The sequence below is a fragment of the Balaenoptera musculus genome, chromosome 3, assembly GCF_009873245.2.
Source record: "Balaenoptera musculus isolate JJ_BM4_2016_0621 chromosome 3, mBalMus1.pri.v3, whole genome shotgun sequence".
Classification (NCBI taxonomy): Eukaryota; Metazoa; Chordata; class Mammalia; order Artiodactyla; family Balaenopteridae; genus Balaenoptera; species Balaenoptera musculus.
In genome coordinates, this window is record NC_045787.1 from 161734321 (window position 1) to 161757065 (window position 22745).

Sequence of the window (22745 nt, forward strand, 5' to 3'; positions counted from 1 at the left end):
ACCCCTAGACATAGCCATCACCTTGAATTTTATGCTAACCATTTCCTTTAACCATTTGCATTTAAAAAATTGAGGTGGAATTCACATAACATAAAATTAACCAGAATGGTTAACTTAAAATACTGCACAATTCAGTGGCCTTTAGTACATTCACCATGTTGTATAACCATCACCCCCCTCTAGTTCTGAAACATTTCCATCACCCCCCCAAAGAAGACCCCGGACCCATTAACAGCCACTCTCCATCCCCCTCTTCCTGGCCGCTGGCAACCACTAATCTACTTTCTGTCACTGGAGATTTGCCTGTTCTGGATATTTCATATAAATGGAAATATGTAATATGTGACCTTTTATTTTATGTCTGGCTTCTTTCGCTTATCATAATGTTTTCGAGGTCTTTGCCTTTTTAAAGCATTCAATGATCCTCCGTAATCCATATAGCTTAGTTTTACCCGTCTGAACGTTCATCAGCAGAATCATGCTGCATAGACTGGTTTTGTCGGTGTCTTGCTTCCTTTTGTGCAGTATTATGCGGCTGATGGGTGTGGCTGTTTTTGGTTGCCTCTCGTTGGTTCAGAGAATTCCATTATGTGGCTAGGCCACAACTTTATCCACTCTATTGCAAAGGAATATTTGGGTCGTTTGGTCTGGGACTAGCAAGGCTGCTCAGGACATTCTTGTATGTGTCTCCTGGGCATCTGTGTGAGCTTCTCTAGGGTGAATCCCTAGCAGTGGAATCGCCAGGTCAATCCTACTTTCCAAAAAAGGGTCCACAAATTTCCCCTCCCACCAGCAGTGGTTGAGGAGGGTTCTAGGGGCTCTGTATCCTTGCTGAAGTTGGGATTGTCCTTTCATTCCTTTTGCATTCAGCAGAGTCTCTCATATCCAGGGGTGATCCTACTTCTGTCTTTTGGATGTCCCCAGGTGTCAGCCATTCTAAGCTAGAGCTGGAGAACTGAAATCCTTAGAAACCAGACCACTTACCCCACAATCAAAACAGTTGAAGGAAGAGTGGAAGTAAGGCCGCGTCCCAAGCCCGTACATTTTTATAAACATTTCGGACATAAAGAGTCCTAAGAAAATGAATTCTGCATAGTCTAGAAGGGAGAGGGGGGGAAAACAGAGGAGGTTAGATCTGTGGGGGGAGGTTCCAGGTGGCTCTGACATTCCTGTTAATTGTAACCCTGGCTGGTGGGTTCCTGGGTGCTTACTATATTTTTTTTTTAAAAAGTTAATTAATTAATTTAAAAAAATTTAAATTGAAGTACAGTTGCTTTATAATGTTTCAGGTATACAGCAAAGTGATTTAGTTTTATATATATTCTTTTTCAGATCCTTTTCCCTTATGGGTTATTACAAGATATTGAATATAGTTCCCTATGTTATACAGTAGGTCCTTGTTGTTTATTTTATACATCTTACTATGTTTTTAAAACGAACAAATGAATGAATTAACTAACTGACTAACAGCTAACTGACTAATTGGATAACTAACAAAATAAAGTGGTTCCATAATGCCAGCATGTCATAATCTAAGAATTATGACTAAACCACTTTTATATGTCTGAGTTCCAAAGGAATAATAGAAATAGAAATCATGACAGTGTTCTATTTGTAATCCTTGTGTTGGGGACTTAGTTGGAGCACCACAGGCAACTAATCTAAGGCATGGCTTTTCGCTGAACTTCACGTCCCTTGGAAATCCTGTCTTGCTGATGTCTGAAAGTCGTGATGCAAGATAAAGCCTTTTGTTTTTTGGTGAGAAAGCATAATGGTGCAAATACCTTGGGGAGAGGTAACTCATGGTTATTTGTTTGCTCCAGCAAAGAAACGTTTAATAGCAGTCCCTTTTCTGAGATGGCTTTCTTGGTGGGGTAGGAAGTTGAGGGGTCAGGAAGGGCATGAGTAGTCACCTACTGGAGGGGAAGGAGAGGTAAGGAGGAATTCTGAGGGGAAGAAAGCATACAGAAAGGGAAGACAGAGGACCCAAACCTCCAAGAATTCCATTTTGGTCACATAGTTAACTCTGTTTGAAGGTCAAGGGTATTTGTTATATCATTCTTTTTTTTAATGGTGTAAGATCTTTTTCTAGTTCTTTGTGATTTTACTTTTTCTTTTTTTTTGGCTGTACCGCGCAGCTTGTGGGATCTTAGTTCCCCAATCAGGGGTTGAACCCGGGCCCTCAGCAGTGAAAGTGCAGAGTCCTAACCACTGGACCACCAGGGAATTCCCTGTTATATCATTCTTTTAAGAGGTGGTTTGAACTGACTGTTAAGGTCCTTCCCACTCATTCCTGATTGAAACTTTCCCTTAGTTTTAGGACTCCAGGGAGCTCCTAGTGTCTGAGGGAAACTCTAGGGTCTCCAGGGCCCCTGGGACCAAAATGTCAGCAAGGGAAATCTGTCCATAACATCTGGTGTATTCCAAGAACCACCAGAAGTAACTCTGGGAGAACTTAAGAGTTTCCAAGATACTTGTTCCCCGGTTACCATGGGAATATGATAGCTGGTGATGCACAAGACCTGAGAGAATTACTTATCTGTAGCACTAGTGGGTCTGGAAGAACTTTCAGGGTCATCAAATCCAATTTCCACCAAGTACAGAAGAGGAATTTGAGACCCAGAGAAACGACTACACTTCATTGATTCCAAGACACATATTTTTGTTCACATTTTGACATCTCCGAAACGGGTGTATCTTAAAATTGGCATGTCCTAGTTAAGATGGCAGCATTGTTTTATTTCTTAGTGGCACATAAAATAAAAATAAAAGAGTGCCTTATAACTGAAGATGTGTTTGACTGATGGACAATGGTAAGAGCTTGTCCAAGGTCACACGGAGAGTTAGGGGCAGGGCAGGCATCAAGACCCCAGGTTACCTGGTAATCAGGGCAGGGATGTACCATCAGATACAGCTTGGACTCTGGGTTCAAATCCTGGCTACATCACTAACTAGCTGTGTGACTCTGGGCAAGTTGCTTAACCTCTCTGTGTTGCAGTTTTCTCAACTGGAAATTGATAATTAAAGGACGTTTACAGACACAGAGGCCCCAGGCAGGAAGTCCCAACCCCCTGTTCCTGAACCAGGACAGATAGAGCAAGGTGATTAGTGGGGAGAATATGGGAGATTAAAAATAGGCTATGAGAGGAGGTTAAGACAAAAAGTAAATAGTCCTCATTTATAAGTGACTCCAGGGGGACTAAATGCAATTACTAAGGTTGGAACTAGGTCAGGGCTCTCGGAAGGAGAACTGGCCCCTGGGGAGTGTCCTGGGGGGGGGGGTGTCAGCCAACGTGACTGGGAACAATGAGGGTTACAAGGAGACAATGACCTGGACCAGGCTCCCAGGCCTCTCTAGGCTGAAGACTCAACTTCTCCAATGGTTGTCTGGGTTAATTCTGAACCAGGTCAGAAGGGCAGAGAATCTACAGACCTAAGTCAGACAAGCCAGTAGATGTAGGAGGGGGGCAGCCAGCAGGAAAAAAGGTTTTGGGGAGCCCTCACTCGGGGCCCATAAGCCAGAGCCAAGGTATCCACTTGCCTTCCTCACTGTCCAGCCATTACTCTTGTTGATTCCTCAGAGCTCTTTACTTTTTAAATCCTGCTCAGAGGTCTCCCCACCTTTCACTGCTTCTTTTCCCCCAACCTGGTCATCAGTTTTGATACTATCTCATATTAATTCCTGAAATCTGGGAATAGGCCCAGAAGGGCAAAGCCTTGGAAATCCTGGTACCCACTGAGGGAGCAAGATGTTTTCACACTTGTTTGAGGGTATCTTCTAGGAATGAATCCCAGACATAAGGAAGTCAAAAAGGACAGGAGAGGAAAGGGGAAAGAAGCAGAAGGTTTGAAAGAAAAGGGAAGAAGCAGAGAGTCAGAAATGAGGATAGAAAATGGGTACAACATATGGGTCACTTTTTTATCTCTAATGTGCCCCCATCTCTCAACCATAAATTATTTGATTCCCAGAGATGCACCTAGAAATCACATGTATGTTTCTGTCTCTATCTGGCTGTCTTGCAGTCTCTGACTCTCTCTGTCTCTCTTCCAATGCACCCCTATGTGCCTTTCTTAGAAAGTGATCATGAAAGTCTCTGGTGGCCTAAATTCCAGCTTCCAGCTCAGGCCCAAAGAAATTGGGTTCTGTCACTGTGGCAGCAGCAACATCAGCCCCAAGTTGAGTTGTAGACATGGCCAAATGAAAGGGCAAAGTCAATGAGGACCAAAGAAGGAACACATACCATCAGAGAAAGAGAACTGGAAAAAGGGTGTGAGGAAGGGATCAGGGAGCCGTGGGGGCGGGGCCAGGAGGTACTCACAGAGGAAGTCGGAGAGCCACTCGGGCTGGTTGTAATGAACGATAGCGACACACAGCGTGTTGAGGGCTACCAGACTGAGCACAGTCCAGTAGAAGGCCTGAGTTTTGACCATGCGGCGGATGTAGAAACGCATCCTCCTCTCCTTTTTGTGAAAAAAAGTTGAGTTCTCCAGCTTGGCACTTTTAATGCTGGCTCGGGCGAAGGGAGACCCTGCCAGGGAAAGGATGGAGAATGTCAAGGTGTACCTGTAGAGGAAATTAACCGATGCATGGCCCAGGCACGGATTGTGGCCAGGGAATTCATTAGCCTCCCAAGCAAGGAAGCCCCTGGGAACCATCATGACCTATGGGCTTAGCTTTCCAGAGATGGAGCTTATGAGAAGGTGATGTCCCTGAAAATAATAGTATTGGAAATAACCAATGAGCTCTCAGGATGTCAACGGGGAGGCTGATGGCTCTTCATTGCTGGAGCCAACTTTCTGTATCTTCCTCTCCTGGCCATGTCTGATGACTCTGGGGGGTCATGCTACAGGGTGGGATAATGCAGGAGCCTCTGCTCAGGACTCCCAGTGCAGGGGCAGGCAGCGGAACTGCATGGACCATACTTGGAAGGCCTCCAGGAGGAGGTGTGGATAGGATCCTAGTTTTCCACGGACATTTCACTTTAGAAATAATCACCAAAGAATGAGCCAGCTGTGCCCTCTGCCTACGTATATTTTTGCTCCTAAGCATTTACAAGGTACCTACTGTGCCAGGCTCTGTCCCAGGTGTTCCAGATACACGTTAACAGAGTCCTGCACTCCTGGGACTGATACTCCAGCGGGGGAGACAGAGAGCAAACATAATATAATAAATAGTAAGTTAATAGTGTGATGGGGGACTTCCCTGGTGGTCCAGTGGCTAAGGCTCCACACTCCCAATGCAGGGGACCCGGCTTTGATCCCTGATCAGGGAACCAGATCCCACATGCTGCAACTAAGAGTTCACATGCCACAACTAAAGATCCTGCGTGCCGCAACTAAGCCCTGGCACAGCCAAATAAATAAATAAATAAGTAAATATTAAAAAAAAAAGTGTGATGGAAGGTGAAAAGTGCTTTGGAAAAAAGAGAAAGTAGAGCAAAATAAGGGGACTGGGACCCCCCAGGAGGGACCACTGGGCAGGCTGCAGTATTAAATCAAGCGGTTAAGGTGAAGGGGTTGGCCTGAGTTACCTTAGTATCTTAGGTACCTTATGCAGAGGAAATAGCAAGTGCAAAGGCCCTGAGGCAGGAATGTGCCTGCCTGACATATTTGTGGGAACAGCATAAAGAGAACAGTGTGGCTGGAGTGGAGTGGTTCAGGTGGGAAAAGGGAAGAGGTGAGGGCAGGGAAGAGACTGGGCAGGTTGTGAAGGGCCTTGGGGGCTGTGGGGAGAACTTGGGCTTTTGTTTTGAGTGAGGTGGGAGCCATGGACGGTTTGAGCAGAGGAGGGACGTGACCTGACTGGGGTTCACAGGTGTCCCCTGGCTGCTGTGGGGGGAACAGACTGTGGAAGGCAAGGGCAGGAGCAGGGAGGAGGTGACTGCTCTTGTCCAGGCAAATGATAATGGGGCCACCACTCCATAGTGGCTGAGAAGGAAGAAGAGTGGGCAGATTTGGGATGTATTGTTTAAGGTAGATTTCGACGTTTGCTGATGGACCGAGTGTGGGTGGAAGAGAGAGGGAGAAGCCAAGGTTTTTGGCCTGAGCCCCGGGAGGGATGGGGGGGAGGTTCAGAGCTCAGTTTTGGATAGATTGATTTTACCTTCTAAAATACCTCCTCTTGAAAATCTTCCATTGCATTCATTTGTTTATTGTTCTTCATTGGTTCATTCATTCTTTCATTTATTCATTAGTGTGCTCATTTGTTCATTTATTTGTGCATTCATTCATTTGTTCACTCATTGGTATGTCATTCATTCATTCATTCTTTCTTTCATCATTTGTTCATTCATTAGTGCATTCATTAATTCACCAATTTGTTTCTTCATTCATCATTTATTCACACATTCGTTCATCCATCCACCCATCCATTATTCATTTGTTCATCCATCCATCCATCCATTCATTCATTTGTTCATTTATACGTTCATCCATCAAGCACTTCATCAACCTCATCACACCAGCCAGGCATGGGACACGGAAAACATCTCTCAGGATGCCACTTCCTATTAGCAAAATTCTAAACAGAGGTTGTGAGTTGGCACCCCAGGGGCCATACTGGTTCATCCTGGGTTTGTAAAAGTTAAAATTATTGGTCTACATTTAAAAACGGGGAGATTTTCCATAAAAATAAGGATTTCAGCTTCTCATGAATGAAAATAACAGCTGACATTTTTTGAACATTTAGAAGGCACTGCGGGGGATGCATTTTACACAGTAAGCTCCTCATCACAACCTTAGGAAGTAGGGACCGTCATTAACACCATTTTACACCCTGAGCAAACAGAGACTGAGGGGATTCCAGTAACTGGCTAAGAAGTGTCGAGTTAGTTCAGAGCCTGTGCTCTCGGCCACCATGCCGCACTCACTCCTGGAACATGTGGCCGTGAGGAAGGGACCACATTCCTGCCCAGCAGCAGTTGGCCAGGTCCAGTGGCTGGATCCTCCCCTCATGTCCATCACCTGCCTGACCCCACGGGCATTGGGAACCCTAGGGTGGATCTTCACACCCCTTCCCAGTTGGGACATTTCTGGTCCTTATGGCTCCCAAAGATGTGCCCAGACCCACAGGCATCCACAAGGCTTGGCAATCACACCAGGCAGGAGGCCCCTTACCCCAACTCCTGCTGGAGCCACATGGAAACCCAGCTCCATCACCAACCGGCGAGTGACCTTGGGCAGATGACCTCGGACAAGTCACCTTGCATCCTGGGACTCCAGTGCCTTCCACCTCACAGGGCCGTTGGGAGAAATCAATGAGTTAATACCCCCTAGCATGATGCTGGCACATCATGCTTATTGGTAAGATTAAAATCTCTTACTACAACCCTAAGAGCTGAAATCAAGACCTGTTCACATACCAACGCCTGGAGGAAGTCTTTCCTGATCACAGGGCCTGGAGACACATCCCATAATAGGCATCTCACTCATCAGGAATGGAGAGGAAAGTGAATATTAACTAAACACCGCATGCCAGGCTGTGTGCCAGCTCTGTACTGTCTCCTCTATTTATTGCATTTCGTACTCACTCTGACCCATGCTCCCTTTTTCTATACACTCTTGTCTATGCTTTTCCTCTGTGGTCTGGAACTGTAATTGCTGGCAATCCTTAGATTTTAAAAATAATTTTAATAAGCTATTTTATGAAACCCCATATATCTAAGATATCAATTTCAATGTGGAATCGACATAGAAATACATTAAAGAAATATTTTCCACTCTTTTTTTTTTTTGGTACTATGTATTCCAAATCTAATGTGTTAGTATGAAGCACATTTCAGTTCAGATCAGCTACATTCAAGGAATCAAGAGCCAGAGGCGACCAGTCCTAGTCAGGAATGTTCCACGGTGAGGACAGCAGTATGGCACCACCAAGGCTGAATCTTGGGATTTGGGGCAATTTATATGCTCTTCAAATTCACTGTAAATTGAAATAGGTGTTTCCCAAATTGTGGGTTGAACTGCCCTTCAAAGAGATGTCCCTAACCCCTGGTACCCGTGAATATGACTTTATTTGGAAATAGGGTCTTTGGAGATGACATCAAGTTAAGATGAGGTCAGACTCGATTAGACTGAGCCCTAAATCCAATGACTGGTATCCCTATAAGAGGAGAAGAGACACGGAGACACACAGGAAAAGACCATGTGATGACAGAGGCAGAAATTGGAGTGAGGCAAGTAAAAGCCAAAGAGAGGGCTTCCCTGGTGGCGCAGTGGTTGAGAATCTGCCTGCCAATGCAGGGGACACGGGTTCGAGCCCTGGTCTGGGAAGATCCCACATGCCGCGGAGCAACTGGGCCCATGAGCCACAACTACTGAGCCTGCGCGTCTGGAGCCTGTGCTCCGCAACAAGAGAGGCCGCGATAATGAGAGGCCCGTGCACCATGATGAAGAGTGGCCCCCACTTGCCGCAACTAGAGAAAGCCCTCGCACAGAAACGAAGACCCAACACAGCCATAAATTAAAAAAAAAAAAAAAAAAGATGTTAAAAAAAACCAAAGAAACAAAGCCAAAGAGAGCCCAGGATTGCCGACAACACCAGAAGCTAAGAGAAAAGCGTGGGGGCAGATCCTCCCCCAAAGTCTTCAGAGGCAGCAAGGCCCTGCCAACATCTTGATCTCCGTTTGGACTTCTGGCCTCCAGAGCTGTGAGAGAATACACTTCTGTTGTTTTAAGCCACCCAGTTCGTGGTACTTTGTGACAGCAGCCCTGGCAAACGAATACAGCCCACACTGAGCTTATACCCTTAAAACCATCTAAATGGAATCTGATTTTCCTAAAGAACCTGTGTTGTGATGGCAGATTCCATTCATGGCTCAATTTTTCCTAACAATGACTCAAGGTCCATATTTCAGCAGTCAGTTGATCAACTTCTACATGAAACTGTTTTGTAATGTGTTTATCAAATGAGCTGACAGAACAGTAGATCATCAGTTACATAAAGCTGCACTTACTAGGGTACAACATGAGGGCAAATGCCACACAGTTCCTGCCTGACTTTGAAACACATTATTATTATTATTATTTTACATAAATAAATAAAGGTAAAGGCATTTCCTTGTCAGAACCCTGGAATTTCAGAGGTCTCTTTCAGGATTGTTTAGGAAGCCCCTGCTAGCATAGGGGCCCCTTCCTGTGGGTTTTTGATCTATCAGGCAAGGGAGCTGGCTTTAGGTGGTTTGCCTGTAGCAAACCTGTCCTGGGAGAACAAGCCACTGGCCTGTGTTTTGGACCCATCTACAAAGTTGAAAGTCACCTGCTTTCTTAACAGAGGTGCTGTGGGACAGCGCTGGCACTTATTCAGTGTGACAGCTTTCAACTTCGGTTTCTCGTCTTCCTTTTATCACACATTTATCAAATGCCAGCCTTGAATCTGGGTTCTCCAAGTAGCAAATTTTCTTATGTCAGCCACAAATTCGAGCCCTGGGGCCTCCCACAGACAAACCCTCTGTGAATCTATCATGGCTTCCTGGATCACCCCCACTCCCCCCTCGTTAGGAGCTGAACCATAACCTCCCACAAATTCATATGTTGAAGTTCTAACCAACCCCCACCCTGCCCCCCGGGATCTCAGAATGTGACTGTATTTGGAGAGAGGGCCTTTCAAGAGGTAATTAAATTAAAATGAGATCATTAGGGTGGGCCTTAATCCTCTATGACTGGCGTCCTTATAAGAAGAGGAGATTAGGACACAGACACACATGGAGGAAAGACCACGTGAAGACACAGAGGAAGACAACCATCTGTGAACCAAGGAGAAAGGCCACACCAGAAACCAACCCTGCCAACTCCTTGACCTTGGACTTCCAGCCTCCAGGACTATGAGAAAGTAAGTTTCTGTTTTAAAAAAATAAGTCACCCAGTCTGTGCTATTTTATTATGGTGACCCCAGTGAACTTATAGCACTCTCCCTATTGCACGTGAAGCCCAGTTAAAAAACGCCTCCTTCACGAAGCTTTCTTTGCTTTTCCACCAGACAAATTCCTTCCTGCCTTGGATAGCTCTTAGACTCCTTATAATTAGTCTCTGTTGCTTTTAAGTAACTTTAAACTTGCCTAATTACTTTTCTGATTTCAAAAGTAATGCCTGTCACTAATCCATCCATTGCAGGAACATGTCATGGAGAAAGTGAAAATCCTTTGCAATCCCTCCAATTTCCACATCTTTAAGTACCTCTCACACTTCTTAATATTGTTTTAAAAATAGGACCACGCATTTTACATTTTGTTGTACAACTAGCTTTTTTTCACCAAAAAATATATTTCAGACATCTTTCCATGCCATAGCAACTCCATTCTTTTTCCTGGCAGCAGAGTATTCAATTGTATATAAATACTATAATTTCTTTAACCATCTCCCTATTTGGGGGCACACGGGTTGTTTCTGGTTTTTACTTTTTTGAATACCAGAAACAGTGCTGCTGAGAAGAGGTTGGTACATAGATCTTTTGCATACGTGAAGAAATGTTTTGAAGCAGAAATTCTAGGTCAAAGAATATAAACATCAATAATTAACTAATGCCAAACCATACATCAGAAACACTGCAACCTACATTCCTGACAACGGCATATGGCTATGCCCATTTCTCCTCATCGTTGCCAACACTGGGTGGTATCACTTTTTCATCTTTTTTAGAAGGGTTGATGAAAAATAATATCTCCCTGTTAATTAAGAACAGGTACCCAATCTTATCCACAGAGGAGATCTTGGGTACCCTGTTTTTTTCAGTGCCCGACATTTAATAAATGTGGTATAGACAAAAAATATTTGCCTATCAAAATATAACAAAACAGATTAGAAAAATGGAAGCAACCTAAATGGGAAAAGATGTGGGACAGATGTAATGGATCAAATTCACAGAGCATTGATGGAGCACTCCAATTCCTGAATTTGCTGGAAGGAGAGAAACAGATGTATCCACAAGTGGAAACAGGACTTGTTCATCATTACGAGGAAAAGAGTGTTTTGGCTAGAAATTAAAAATGCAAATGAAAACAAGCTTTAAGGTATCATTACAAACCGACTTATCTGGGAAAGGAAATTAAATGGGTAATAGGCAATGGCCGGTGTGGGAGAATCCGTGAGTGTCTGCATACTTGGCAGGTTTATAAATGGGTTCAATGTTTTTGAAACTCAGAATGGCTCTGTGAATAATGAGTTAAAAACCTGTTAATATCTTTGATCCTATAATTATCCCCAAGGAAATCCGCCCAAAGGGTGGGGGGAGTCATTGTACGTAAAAGTTCCCAGCAGTGCTCCTCGTAAGGGCAAAAATTGGAAACAACTCAAACACCATATAATAAAGCCACGCTGAGCAAATCATAGTGTAGCCACCCTCTGGAGTGTGGGACAGTGACGGAAATCATTTTGAAACTCAGCAGTAAGCTTATAAACTAGGGGTGAATGAAAAAAGCAGAGTATGAAGTAGTTGGTTCCTGGGGATTAGAAACACGCGTATATTTTGATTATTATTATTTTTTTTTGGCCGCGCCTCAAGGCTTGTGGGATCTTAGTTCCCCGACCAGAGATCGAACCCATGCACCCTGCAGTGGAAGCGCCGAGTCCTAACCACTGCACTGCCAGGGAAGTCCCAGAAACACGTGTATATTTTGAATTCCCTCCATCTCTCATCCTTGCCTCTATGCTCCATACACCCCATCAGCCTTAATGCCTTCTCCCCTCAGAGTCTTGTCTTATTTCCTCTGCCTGGAAGCTCCCCCACCCACTCTTCATAACTGGAATTTTTATTTTTATTTATTTTTATTTTAATTTTGCTGTACTCGTGCAGCTTTCGGGATCTTCGTTCCTGCACCAAGGATTGAACCCACACCCTGGGCAGTGAAAGCACAGAGTCCTAATCACTGGACTGCCAGGGAATTCCCTTCATAATCGGAATTTTTAAAAACCCATTTCAAAAGATAGTAGGGTCTCCTTGGAAAAGATCGAAAGCAACACAGTCTCAATCAAGAGGGGTGAGAAGGAAAGAAGTCAATGTCCTCTCCCACCTCAAACGCTGCCCTTGGAGATAACCAACAGCAACAGCCTGAGCACAGCCTTCTCTCTGCTCTCACTGCCATGGTGAACTCCTACCCACCCGTCAGTTCTCAGTGTCAATGTCACCTCCTCTGAGAAGCCCTCCCTGACCACACTCCACTCTTCCAGAGCAGGCTGAGTGCGGGGCGTCTCCTCTGCAGTGCTGTTATCATTACAGGTTTATTTGTGTAATGACCTGTTTAATATCTATTTTCTGCACTGGACGGCAAGCTCCACATGGGTGGGGATTTGGTCTCTGTCTTGTTCACAATTGGGCACCTAATAAATGTAGCCCCTCAGTGAGAACTAATGAACAATAATAATCTTATTCATAAATAATTAATGAATAATAATATTAGCCAACATCATGGGGACCTTATTCTCTGCCACATGTTGTTCTAAATGCTCAGTGTGGATTATTATTATTATTCTTTTGGTCGCGCCACACGGCACGTGGGATCTTAGTTCCCCGACCAGGGATGGAACCTGTGCTCCCTGCAGTGGAAGCGCGGAGTCTTACCCACAGGACTGCCAGGGGAGTCCCTATATGTAGACTATTTAGTTTTATTTCTCCTCCCAATAATATGAAAAGACACGCTCTGTTGTTATTCTCATAATCATGTCATCTGCCCCAGGACACACAGGTGGGAAGGAGCAGAATCAAGACCCAAATCTAGGCAGCCTGGTCCCCCAAGCTCTCACACTCCCATCTCGAGGGCGATCAGTAATACACGACTGCCAGGCGGCGGCGGGAAGACTTACCCACGGAGGCAATATCGGCCAGCTGATCTTCAGCCTCCTCGGGGTTGAGCAGGTCTGTCTTGCTTTTCTTTATGGTGGCTCTCCGCAGAGCTCCAACAATGGAAACATGGCAAGAGAAAAAGACGTTACCCTTTTTGCTACAGACACGACATCGACTGAGTGTGTCCTGGGGTGCTGGGCGCTCTACCAGGGACTTTCTATGTGTTGTTGGATTTTACCCACGTGGTGGTCTGGTTTGATGGAAAGTAAGAGCATGCGCATTTCACAGATGTGGAGACAGGCTTAGGGAGGTTACATGACTTTGCCCAAGGGGTAAAGATGAGAACAAAGTCCCGTTCAGTCTGACTCTAAGTCTGGGCTCTCAGCCGTCATTTTCCCTCTAGGAACCCTAGGATTGGATATGTAGTGACTCCTATGAAAACAGCCCACCCCTTAACCTTTAGCACACTTGCTAGGCGGGCTGGGACTGTGGAAGCCCTTCCTCAGTATTTAGGTTCTCCACCCCCAAGAGCTCGCCGGGGGACACTGAGTGCAGGCATATACTTCCAATAAAGTGATTTAGACACCCCCAAGGGTAATCTCTTTCCCTCCCCCCAAAATCCATTTTGTAACCCACTGGGATAGGGCCCCAGCTCCTTTCCTTCCTTCTCACTCCTGGTCTCTTCAATCCAAAGTCATTGCTCTGTCTAGACAACTTTCTAACATGTGAGACAACTGTCCTTAATAGTAAGCTGGATTCTTGGTGAAATTATTTTTTTTTAATTTAATTCATTTTATTTTTGGCTGTGCTGTGTGGTTTGCGGGATCTTAGTTCCCCGACCACGGACTGAACCCGGGCCACTGCAGTGAAAGCGCCAAGTTCTAACCACTGGACTGCCAGAGAATTCCCATTGATGAAATTATTATTATTTATTTTACTTAGTGAACACAAATGGGGCTGACCCCGAGCCAGACACTGTTCTATGCATTCTATTTGCAATAATTAATATAATCCTCATAAACAATCAACTAAGGCAGGTATGATTATTATCGTGCCCATTTGACAGATGGGGAAAATGGAGGCACAAAGCAGAAGAAGCTGGGCACGTGGTCAAAGCAGAAAGGGCAGGCAAGAAACGGAAACCCTGTGTCAAGGTCCTGAAATTCCTCGAGGAAGCAGATTCCCACCATTCCCTTTATCTTCCTGAGCCTGACCTGGTCTTGTGCTTGTTCTTGGCATCACCTGGGCCCTGAACATCCATTCCCTGGAAGCCCCCTCAGAATGGAGTAGCCTGTCCCCCCAGCCCCAGCTCCTCCTGTGTCCCCTGGGACCCACCCCCACCCCTGGAGCCAGGTTCAGAGCAGTTACCATCAAAGGGATGCCTCTGCTCCCCGTCGGTTTCATCCTCGGCGAGGATCACCTCTTCTGAAGAGGAAGAGCACATAGTTAAGCTCCAGTGTCTGAAGGACTCTCCTGGGGATGGGTTCCCTTGGACCAAGAAGGAGAAGGGTCCTCCTGGCCACTCTACTCTCCCCTTGCTGAGTGACAACTCAATCAGCCAGAAATGTGCTGCTCACTTGCTTCTGACTCCCAGCCCCACTTCAACGATGGTCCTAAAGCCAACATCATCCCTACCTCCTTCAAAATAAAAACAGACCTCCTTACCATAGCCTATAAGATCTTGCCTGATTTGGCCCCCGTCACCTCCCTGTCCTCCTTTTCTCCCACTCTCCCCCTCACGCTGCTCCAGCCACACACAGCTTCCTTGCTATGACTCAACTCTACTCCTACCCCTGGGCCTTTGCACTTGCTGTTCCTTCTGCCTGGAAAGCCCTTCCCCTAGACATCCACAAGGCTTCCTTTTTCACTTCTTTCAGGTCTCAGCTCAGAGGTCACCTCCTCAGAGAGACCCTCTCTGATCACCCTGCCTTCTCCGACTGTTTTCTGCCTCCTACTCTGTTTTATTTTTCCTCTCAGCATTTGGCAACATCCAACATTATATGTATTTGGTTATTTTCTGCTCTCTCACTAGACTATCAGAATCCTGCAGGCAGAGACCAAATCTCAGTGCCTAGAACGGTGCCTGGCACACAGCAGGTGTCCCATAAGTGTTTAAATAGCTGAACAAATAAACATGTACCTACTGTATGTGAGGCACTGCTCTTCTTAGGTGACTTAGCTGGGATTACCTTAGAGACTCCTCAAACAGCCTTATGAGGTAGGTACTATCATTATCTCTGTTTAACAGGCAGGGAAACTGAGGCACAGGGAGGTGAGGTGCATTGCTAGGAGGTGGCAGAGTTGGGATCTAAACCAATGTCTGATTTTAAAGCTCTTAAGTGTTATGTATGTCATATCCTGGCTTCATCCCGCTGGATTCTTGTTGCTAAAAACTGGAACTACCAGTGCAGATTCTCTTTCTCCTCCCATCATGACCCTTCCCTCATCCATCTCCAAACTGCATGCATGACCCTCTGTGTGCTCCGTGGCCTGGGATTTCAATTCCTGAGCCCCAGGATGAAAGGGCCTCACCTGCTTTCGAGATCCACTCCATGTACCCATTGAGTTCTCGTTCAATCTGCTGCTGCCGCCTCAGCTTCAAAAAAGCCCGCCGGTTCTCTACCCGCTCCCTTTCTTTGGCAAACTCCCTGAAGAAGCACAGAAGAGTCAGGTCTGGCTGTTTTAGACATTTTAGGGAGTCTGTGTGTGTGTATGTTTGGGGATTCAGAATCCCTGGAGGGTAGTGCATTTCAACAAGAGGAATCAGGTCTTCTGAGAGAAGATCAGAATATTACAGGAGTGGCTATTTCTGCCAGCTTCCCACATTTCCCAACAACTGCACCCAGTCAGAGAAAAAAAACAAAACCATAAACCATGCCATGCCAACCACTGCTGGCTGCATACCCCATTCTCATTCTCTGTACTCCTGGCTAAAGAATAGTTTCATCCCTCTTTTAAGTTAAGTTAATGACACATGAGCTGAAGATTTCTGCAGCAGCCTCACTTCTGTGATATAGGACTTTTCCAGTTTCCCTTCTTCCTCTTCCTGTTTGGAATGTGAGATGGCTACCTTGTGAGCATGAAGCAGCTATCCTGAGACCATGAAGCATCCATGAGATTGAAAGCCTCCAATAAGGATGTCAGAGTGGAAAGCTAGAAGACGCTGGGGTCCATCATGGCACCATGGAGGTACCAAAATGAGAGAGAAAAATGAAACTCACTTATGATTAAGCCAGAAAAACAATCTTGGGGGTAGGGGACAATGTGTGTCATGAAAATGCATGGTTGATTGTATGCTATGATTTTATATTTGGAAAATAGGGGAGGGGGGAAACCCAACCAATTGTTTCTTTAAAAAAATGTAAATTATAGAAATTAAAGCTCTATAGACTTTTCTTGTGTTTTGGGTGGTGGGCCTGAAAATTTTGAGAAAACCTTCCAAGTGAGAGGTCTAAATTACAAAGAGGCTTCCCGCCCCCTGGGTGGAGGTAGCTCAGTGCCAGCGGCACAGCTTGGTGAGTGAAGGCTGGGCTGGATTTCACCTCCCATGCGTCACTTCACTGGGTGCCTCCAGCAGTGCACAACTTATGCACCTGTACATGGCTTGCTGATAACTGTCTAATAACCCAAAGCAAGAGAAGAGGCCTATTCTCTGCCTGGAGAATGATGGCCTCTTCCTGGGAAAAAGATGGTGAGGGGGAGTGGGATGGGGGGAGTAGCAGAGACTTACCCAGACAGCACACCCAGCACGAGGTTCAGCATAAAAAAGGAGCCGATGATGATGAGGGGGATGAAGTACAACCAGTTCCAAGTGTTCCCTGAGGCATCGTTGCTCTATGGGGGGATGAGGAAGGAAAGCAGGTGAGCACTGAGTGGGACTCAGGTATGACCTGACAGGTGAAGGAAGGGGGAGCTCTTGTTCTCCTGGGACTCTGTCCTCGAATGTCCTTGGCCTGTGGAGTCCTAGAGCTCTGGTAGCCCAGAGAGGGAAAGAGAGCACAGGATCAACCAGTGGGGGAGACTCCAGAGGTACCACTAGAAGGACAAAGCCCCCTCCTAATCATGTAGTCCTCACAGGACCAGAAACCAGCATGAAACTCAGGAGGACTCCACAGATCAAACTCCAGGGGGAGAAGGAAAAAAAGCTCATTGAAATGTAGAAATGAACCCCCAGTTCCCTCCCTTCTCCCCCAAACAGTCATGATGGCAGGGTCTGATAATCAGGTTAAATCACCAAGCCAGATGGCAGGGCCGTGAACCTTTTCCTTAAGTGTCTCCCTCCTCTATTGCCTGCAGCCTCAATGTCAACCACAGAAAAATTCCCAGAAATGCCCAGATCAATTTTCAAGGGGAAGAAGTCCACAAATAGAACATTCTTCTCTGGGAGAACAGAACACTGTGCCAATAAGTGAGAGGAGGGGAAGAAAATCAAGAACAGAGAAAGAAAGAAAGAAAAAAAACCCCCAGCACTTAAAGAGTACTTATTTGTGCCAGACATTCCTCTAAGCATATTACCTACATTGGCTTATTTACTCGTTTAATTCCCATGATGTCCCTATGTTATTGTCATGCACTGAGGAAACTAAGGCCCAGAAAGACAAAATTGCCAGCATGAAGTCACAGAGCTAGACAGTGGTGGACATGGGATTTGAACCAGGTCGCCAGGACCCAGAGCCTGTGGACTTAATCTCTGTGCTGGGGAAGCCTTCTGGTGGTTCATCAGCTCTATGGCATCTGAGAATGTGGGGGCCCCCAAATGTGGCTTTAAAAGCTCATCTTTAAAAGCACTTTCAGTGCTACTGCTGCCCTGCAGAAAGGCTAAAATGAGAACGACTGACACTGGTGCTGTGAATCTGTGGAGGAACTGGAACTGTCGCATGCTGCCAATGGCAGGGTAACATGGTGTATGAGTTTCTTTTGGCTGCTGTAATAAGGAACCACCAAGTGGGTGGTTTAAAACAGCAGAAATTTATTGGTTCACAGTTCTGGAGGCTAGAACACCAAGATCAGGGTAGCAGCAGTGTTGGTTCCTTCCGGAGGCTCTGAGGGAGAATACGCCTCTCCCCTGGTATCTGGGGGTTTGCTGACAATCTTTGGTGGTTCTTTGGCTTGTGGATGCATCACCCTGATTTCTGCCTTCATCAACACATGACTTTCTTCCTGAGTGCATGTCTGTCTCTGTGTCCAAATTTCCCCTTTCTATAGGGACACCAGTCATATTGGATTAGGGCCCATCCTAATGACCTTATCTTAACTAATTACTCCTGCAATGACCCCATTTCCAAATAAAGTCACATTCTGAGGTACTAGGAGTTAGGGCTTCAACATGTGCATTTTGGAAGGGACACAATTCAATCCATAATACATGGTACAACCACTTTGAAAAATGGGTTGGGAATTTCTACTAAAATTAAATCATGCACCTTCACTATGTCATGAACATTCCATTCCTGGGATGTTATCCAACAGAAATGTGAACCTGTGAATGCCAAAGACACATGCAAGAATGTTCATAGTGGTGATCTTCATAACAGCTCCAAACTGGAAACAAACTGAATCCTTCTCAACAGGAGGGAAGATAAATAAATGGAATATTGTGCAATGAATGACTGCTATCCACCACATGAAACTTTACAGACTTGGCATCAAGCAAAAGAAGCCAGACAGAAAAGACCATATATGTAAGATTCCATTCATGCAAAATACAAAAACAGGTAAATGAGTTGATGATGTTTGAGGCCCAGATGGAGTATCCTTTGGGGAGGGTAGTGACTCTGGAGGGAACAAGAGGGGGACCTTCTGGGGCTGAGAAGGTTCTGTTTCCTGATATGGGTGCTGGTTACACATGTGTGTTCAGTTTGTAAAAATTCATCAAATGTGATCTGTGAAGTGTCCTGTATGTGTATTTTACTTGAACCAAAAAAAAGTTGTTTTTTTTTTTTTTTTAAGAAAGTCAACTTTACCTTAAAAAGCAAGGAAATTCTTTTTCTTTATGTATATATATTTCCTGCATTTGCTTTATTTATTTATTTATTTTCGTATGTGTTGGGTCTTCGTTGCTGCGCGGGCTTTCTCTAGTTGCAGAGAGCGGGCTTCTCTTGTTGCGGGCTCTAGGCACGCGGGCTTAGTTGCTCTGTGGCATGTGGGATCTTCCCAGACCAGGGCTCAAACCTGCGTCCCCTTCATTGGCAGGCGGATTCTTAACCACTGCGCCACCAGGGAAGCCCAGCAAGGAAATTCTGACACATGCTACAACATGGATGAACCTTGAGGACATTATGCTAAATGAAATAAGCCAAACACAAAAGGACGAAAACTGTATGATTCCACTTATATGAGGTTCCCAGAGTTGTCAAGTTCACAGAGACAGAAAGTAGAATGGTGGGCAGGGGCTGGGGGAGGGGGATGGAGGGTTAGTGTTTAACAGGGACAGAGTTAACAGTTTTGCAAGATGAAAAAGTTCTGGAGACGGATGGTGGTGACAGCTGCACATCAAAGTGAATGCACTTAATGCCAATGAACTGGACAGCTAAAAATGGTTTAGATGGTAAGTGTTAGGTTATGTTTATTTTACCACAATAATTAAAAAAAAAGAAAAGAAAACAAACAAACCAAGAAAGCCAACTTCCATGATGGACACAGAGAGGTTCAGGGGACAAAGAATATGCCAGTCCCCTGCTCACACCCTTGTTCTAACAGAGTTCCAATGCTTTGCTTCTTTTTTTTTTTTTTTTTTCCCCAATGCTTTGCTTCTTGAAGGTTCTGGAAGAAAGAAAAGGGTCAGCAGAACAGGGGTGGAGAGAAGGCAGGACTGGCTTTGTGCTTCCCCCTCTGATGTTGCTGCTGTGGCTGAGGCCTTTTCGTCACCATTTCTTAGGGGTTAACTATAGCCCAGGGGGAGACAGCTGGCACCGGCCAACAGCAGAAAAAAGTCTGGCTATCTCAGGAAGCAGGTTTGGGATGGAGACGGAGCAGTGGGTGGGTGGGGGGAGAGGGGCAGGACTGAACGGGGAGAAATGGCTGAGGCCCTTGGTACCAAGGCAGCCCCTCCACCCCAGGATCTGCCCACGCCCCAGCTCCCTGATATGCTTAGAACCACCTGGCCCCGTGATGCTGCCCGGCATAAAAGACACTCACAGTGCCAGGTCCTCAGCCTACTTGAGCTCATTTAATCCTCTCACAAAAGGTGGTATGTAATCCTCCCCATCTTCCCGGGTGAGGAAACTAAGGCACACAGAGGTAAAGTCCCACGCCCAAGGTCCCTGTCATGGGCTGCATTGTATCCCCCTAAAAGATATGTTGAGGGACTTCGCTGGAGGTCCAGTGGTTAAGACTCCGTGCTCTCAATGCAGGGGGCACAGGTTCAATCCCTGGTCAGGGAACTATGATCCCACATGCTGCATGGCACACCGGCCCCCCCCCCCCACCAAAAAAAGATATGTTGAAATCCTAACCTCCAGTACCTTTCAATGGGACCCTATTTGGAAACAGGGTCTTTACAGCTGCCATCAAGTTAAGAAGAGGTCATGATCGTGGGCCCTAGTCCACTATGACTGGTGTCCTTTTAAGAAGAAGAAATAACAGGTGAAGACAGGGACACACAGGGGAGAGGACAGCCATGTGACAACGGAGGCAGAGACTGGAGGGACACAGCTGCAAGTCAAGGAATGCTGAGGGCTGACAGTCACCACCAGAAGTCAGGAAGAGGCAAGAAAGAATTCCACCCAGAGTCTCAGAGGGAGTAGAGCCCTGCTGACACCTTGATTTTGGACTCTGGCCTCCAGAACTGTGAGAGAATACATTTTTGTTGTTTTAAGCCACCCAGCTGTGGTACTTGGTGATGTCGGCCACAGACAAAGAACACGGTAACTGAGCTACTAAATGGCAGAGGTGCCACCTCCCGACCCCATCGCTTCCAGGCCCTGCTCTCCTGTCGTTCTCCCCCTGGATCACTCCAGCCACATGGCCTTCCTGTAGCTCCTCAAACGCACCAAGTACAGTCCCACCCCAGGGCCTTTGCACCTATTGCTTCCTCTGCCTGGAATGCTCTTCCCCCAATTTCCTACATGGCTCCCCTCACCTCCTTCAGATCTCTGCTCAAAGGTCACTTTCTCGGGCAGGGTTTCCCTGATGGCCTTTTACAGTTGCACCTTCATTTCTAATCTCATTTCCTGCTCTATTTTTCCCTTAGTGCATCTCCTCCTCTATACTTATTTCTCCTGCTCATTGTCTGTCTCCCCACTGTCAATTCCACATGGGGCAGGGACATTGTGCTTTTTTCCCACTGCTGTATTCCCTATCACAATGCCAGGCATGCATGCGGTGTCCAATAAATGTTTGTTGAATGACTGAATGAGAGGTGCCTCCCCACACAGCCCACATCCTCCACCCCAAGCTGTGCTCCCTTCTCCCTCCTCTCTCCTTCTTCCTCCCTTGTCTTGCTTTTCCCTCCCTGGGGACTGGGGTTCTGCTGCCTGATTTTAGAGATGCTTGTTCTCTTTCCAATCTAGCCCAGATGACTCAATTCCATGCTGTGGATCCAACAACTCACAGACAAGAAGCTGGCAGAGGGTTGGGTGCAGTTTTTGATTAGTAGGTGGGCTTTCCTGGGGTTTGCTCAGGAGAAAAATGGGAAATATATTTCCCAAGCCGAAAGACTGGAGCTTCCTTGGCCGTTCTGTGATAGCACAGAATGTGGGGGACACAAACCTCCCATCCTGGGTCTTACCTCCTTTGGCAGTTCAGGTTAAGCGTGGGTGTGCTCATGAGTCTGGGTATGGGGAGGAGGGAAATTGCTTGCTTGTCAAAGTCATTAACACCAGAAAGATACACTCGCAAGATCGCCTTGTCTTTCTTCCCAAGGCTCAAAGAGTTCCACTGCCTGAAACGCTATTCTTCATTAGTGCTGTCACTAAATATGCCCTGAGATACGGCAAGATGGCCCGTCCCTGTCTCCCTGTGGTTGGCTGAGGGCCATATGATGAGTGCTGGCCAATGAGGAGTGAGTGGAAATACCTAAGTCACTTTTGGACCAGAGCATTGAACTGCCAGTTTGGGACCCTCCAGGGCTCTCTTTCCTTTTGGAATACCAACTGGTAATGCTCTAGGTGCTGGTTGCTCCATTAGCTAGGTCCCAAGTGACTCTGCTGAGTATAGCTCCCTTCTTCCTCACGGCCAACCTGCACTGGACATGTACCAGAAAAGACATTTGTTGTTAAAATCACAGTGATGTTGGAGAATGTCTGTTACTGCAGCATAACCTAGATTTTCTGATTGATACACCCTGATATTTCCTTGGTTCACTCCTTTATCTCCTTTAGACTTCTCTCAAATATCACTTTCTCATTGACTTTTATATGGCTCTCAGGAGGCAGATGGGGGAAAAGAATGTTTCCTGTATGTCTGACAGAGAAATTAATGTTCAAGATTACAATGAGCTGGTTGTCCTCTGAGCCTCTGCCTGGAGACAGTTTCTCCTAGATCTTGACTTGGTTGATTCCCTCTCATCACTCAGCCTTTCATTCTACTGTGCCCCCTCTCAGAGAAGCCTTCCAGCCAAAAGGGCTTGCCCCTCCTCACAGCACAGACAGAACTCTCATTCACTTCCAAGCATGTTTTGCTTTCTGAATCATTTTGTCAATATATGCATTTGCATTTGAAGTCCCTGTGGGCGGATTGTTTAAATAATAACAATGACAGGGAAATGTATTTATCCCAAGTCCCAATGATCAGGCTGTTTCCCTGGGAAACGAAGAGGCAGGTGGGACAACAACGGTCACTTTAGTAGAGCCCGTTTGAGCTGACAAAACACCCCTTGATTCTCAGAATCTCCAGTGGATGGGGAAACTGAGGCTGAGGGAGATGATTTGCCTGGCTCACACGGGGTGCGGATGGCACAGCTGGGGCTTAGACCCACCATTCTGGCTTGTATCCGACAGATTTTTTTTTCTACCTCGCTCCTTCACTGCAC

General features: G+C 46.0%; 1 protein-coding gene across 10 annotated transcripts in view; it reads right to left on the minus strand.

Annotated features, from left to right (window-relative positions):
• CACNA1A (calcium voltage-gated channel subunit alpha1 A) overlaps positions 1-22745 on the minus strand; it is a 310161-nt gene that overhangs the window by 87608 nt on the left and 199808 nt on the right. For 8 of the 10 annotated variants that reach the window (XM_036847444.1, XM_036847442.1, XM_036847438.1 and 5 more), the window contains 6 exons: positions 16506-16609; positions 15308-15423; positions 14144-14200; positions 12796-12888; positions 4320-4529; positions 985-1097 (listed from right to left, as the gene is read on the minus strand). In XM_036847444.1, the coding sequence (XP_036703339.1) occupies positions 985-1097; positions 4320-4529; positions 12796-12888; positions 14144-14200; positions 15308-15423; positions 16506-16609 (693 nt within the window). The remainder of the gene's footprint in view (positions 1-984; positions 1098-4319; positions 4530-12795; positions 12889-14143; positions 14201-15307; positions 15424-16505; positions 16610-22745) is intronic. The other 2 variants (XM_036847440.1, XM_036847441.1) reach the window with 1 other exon arrangement.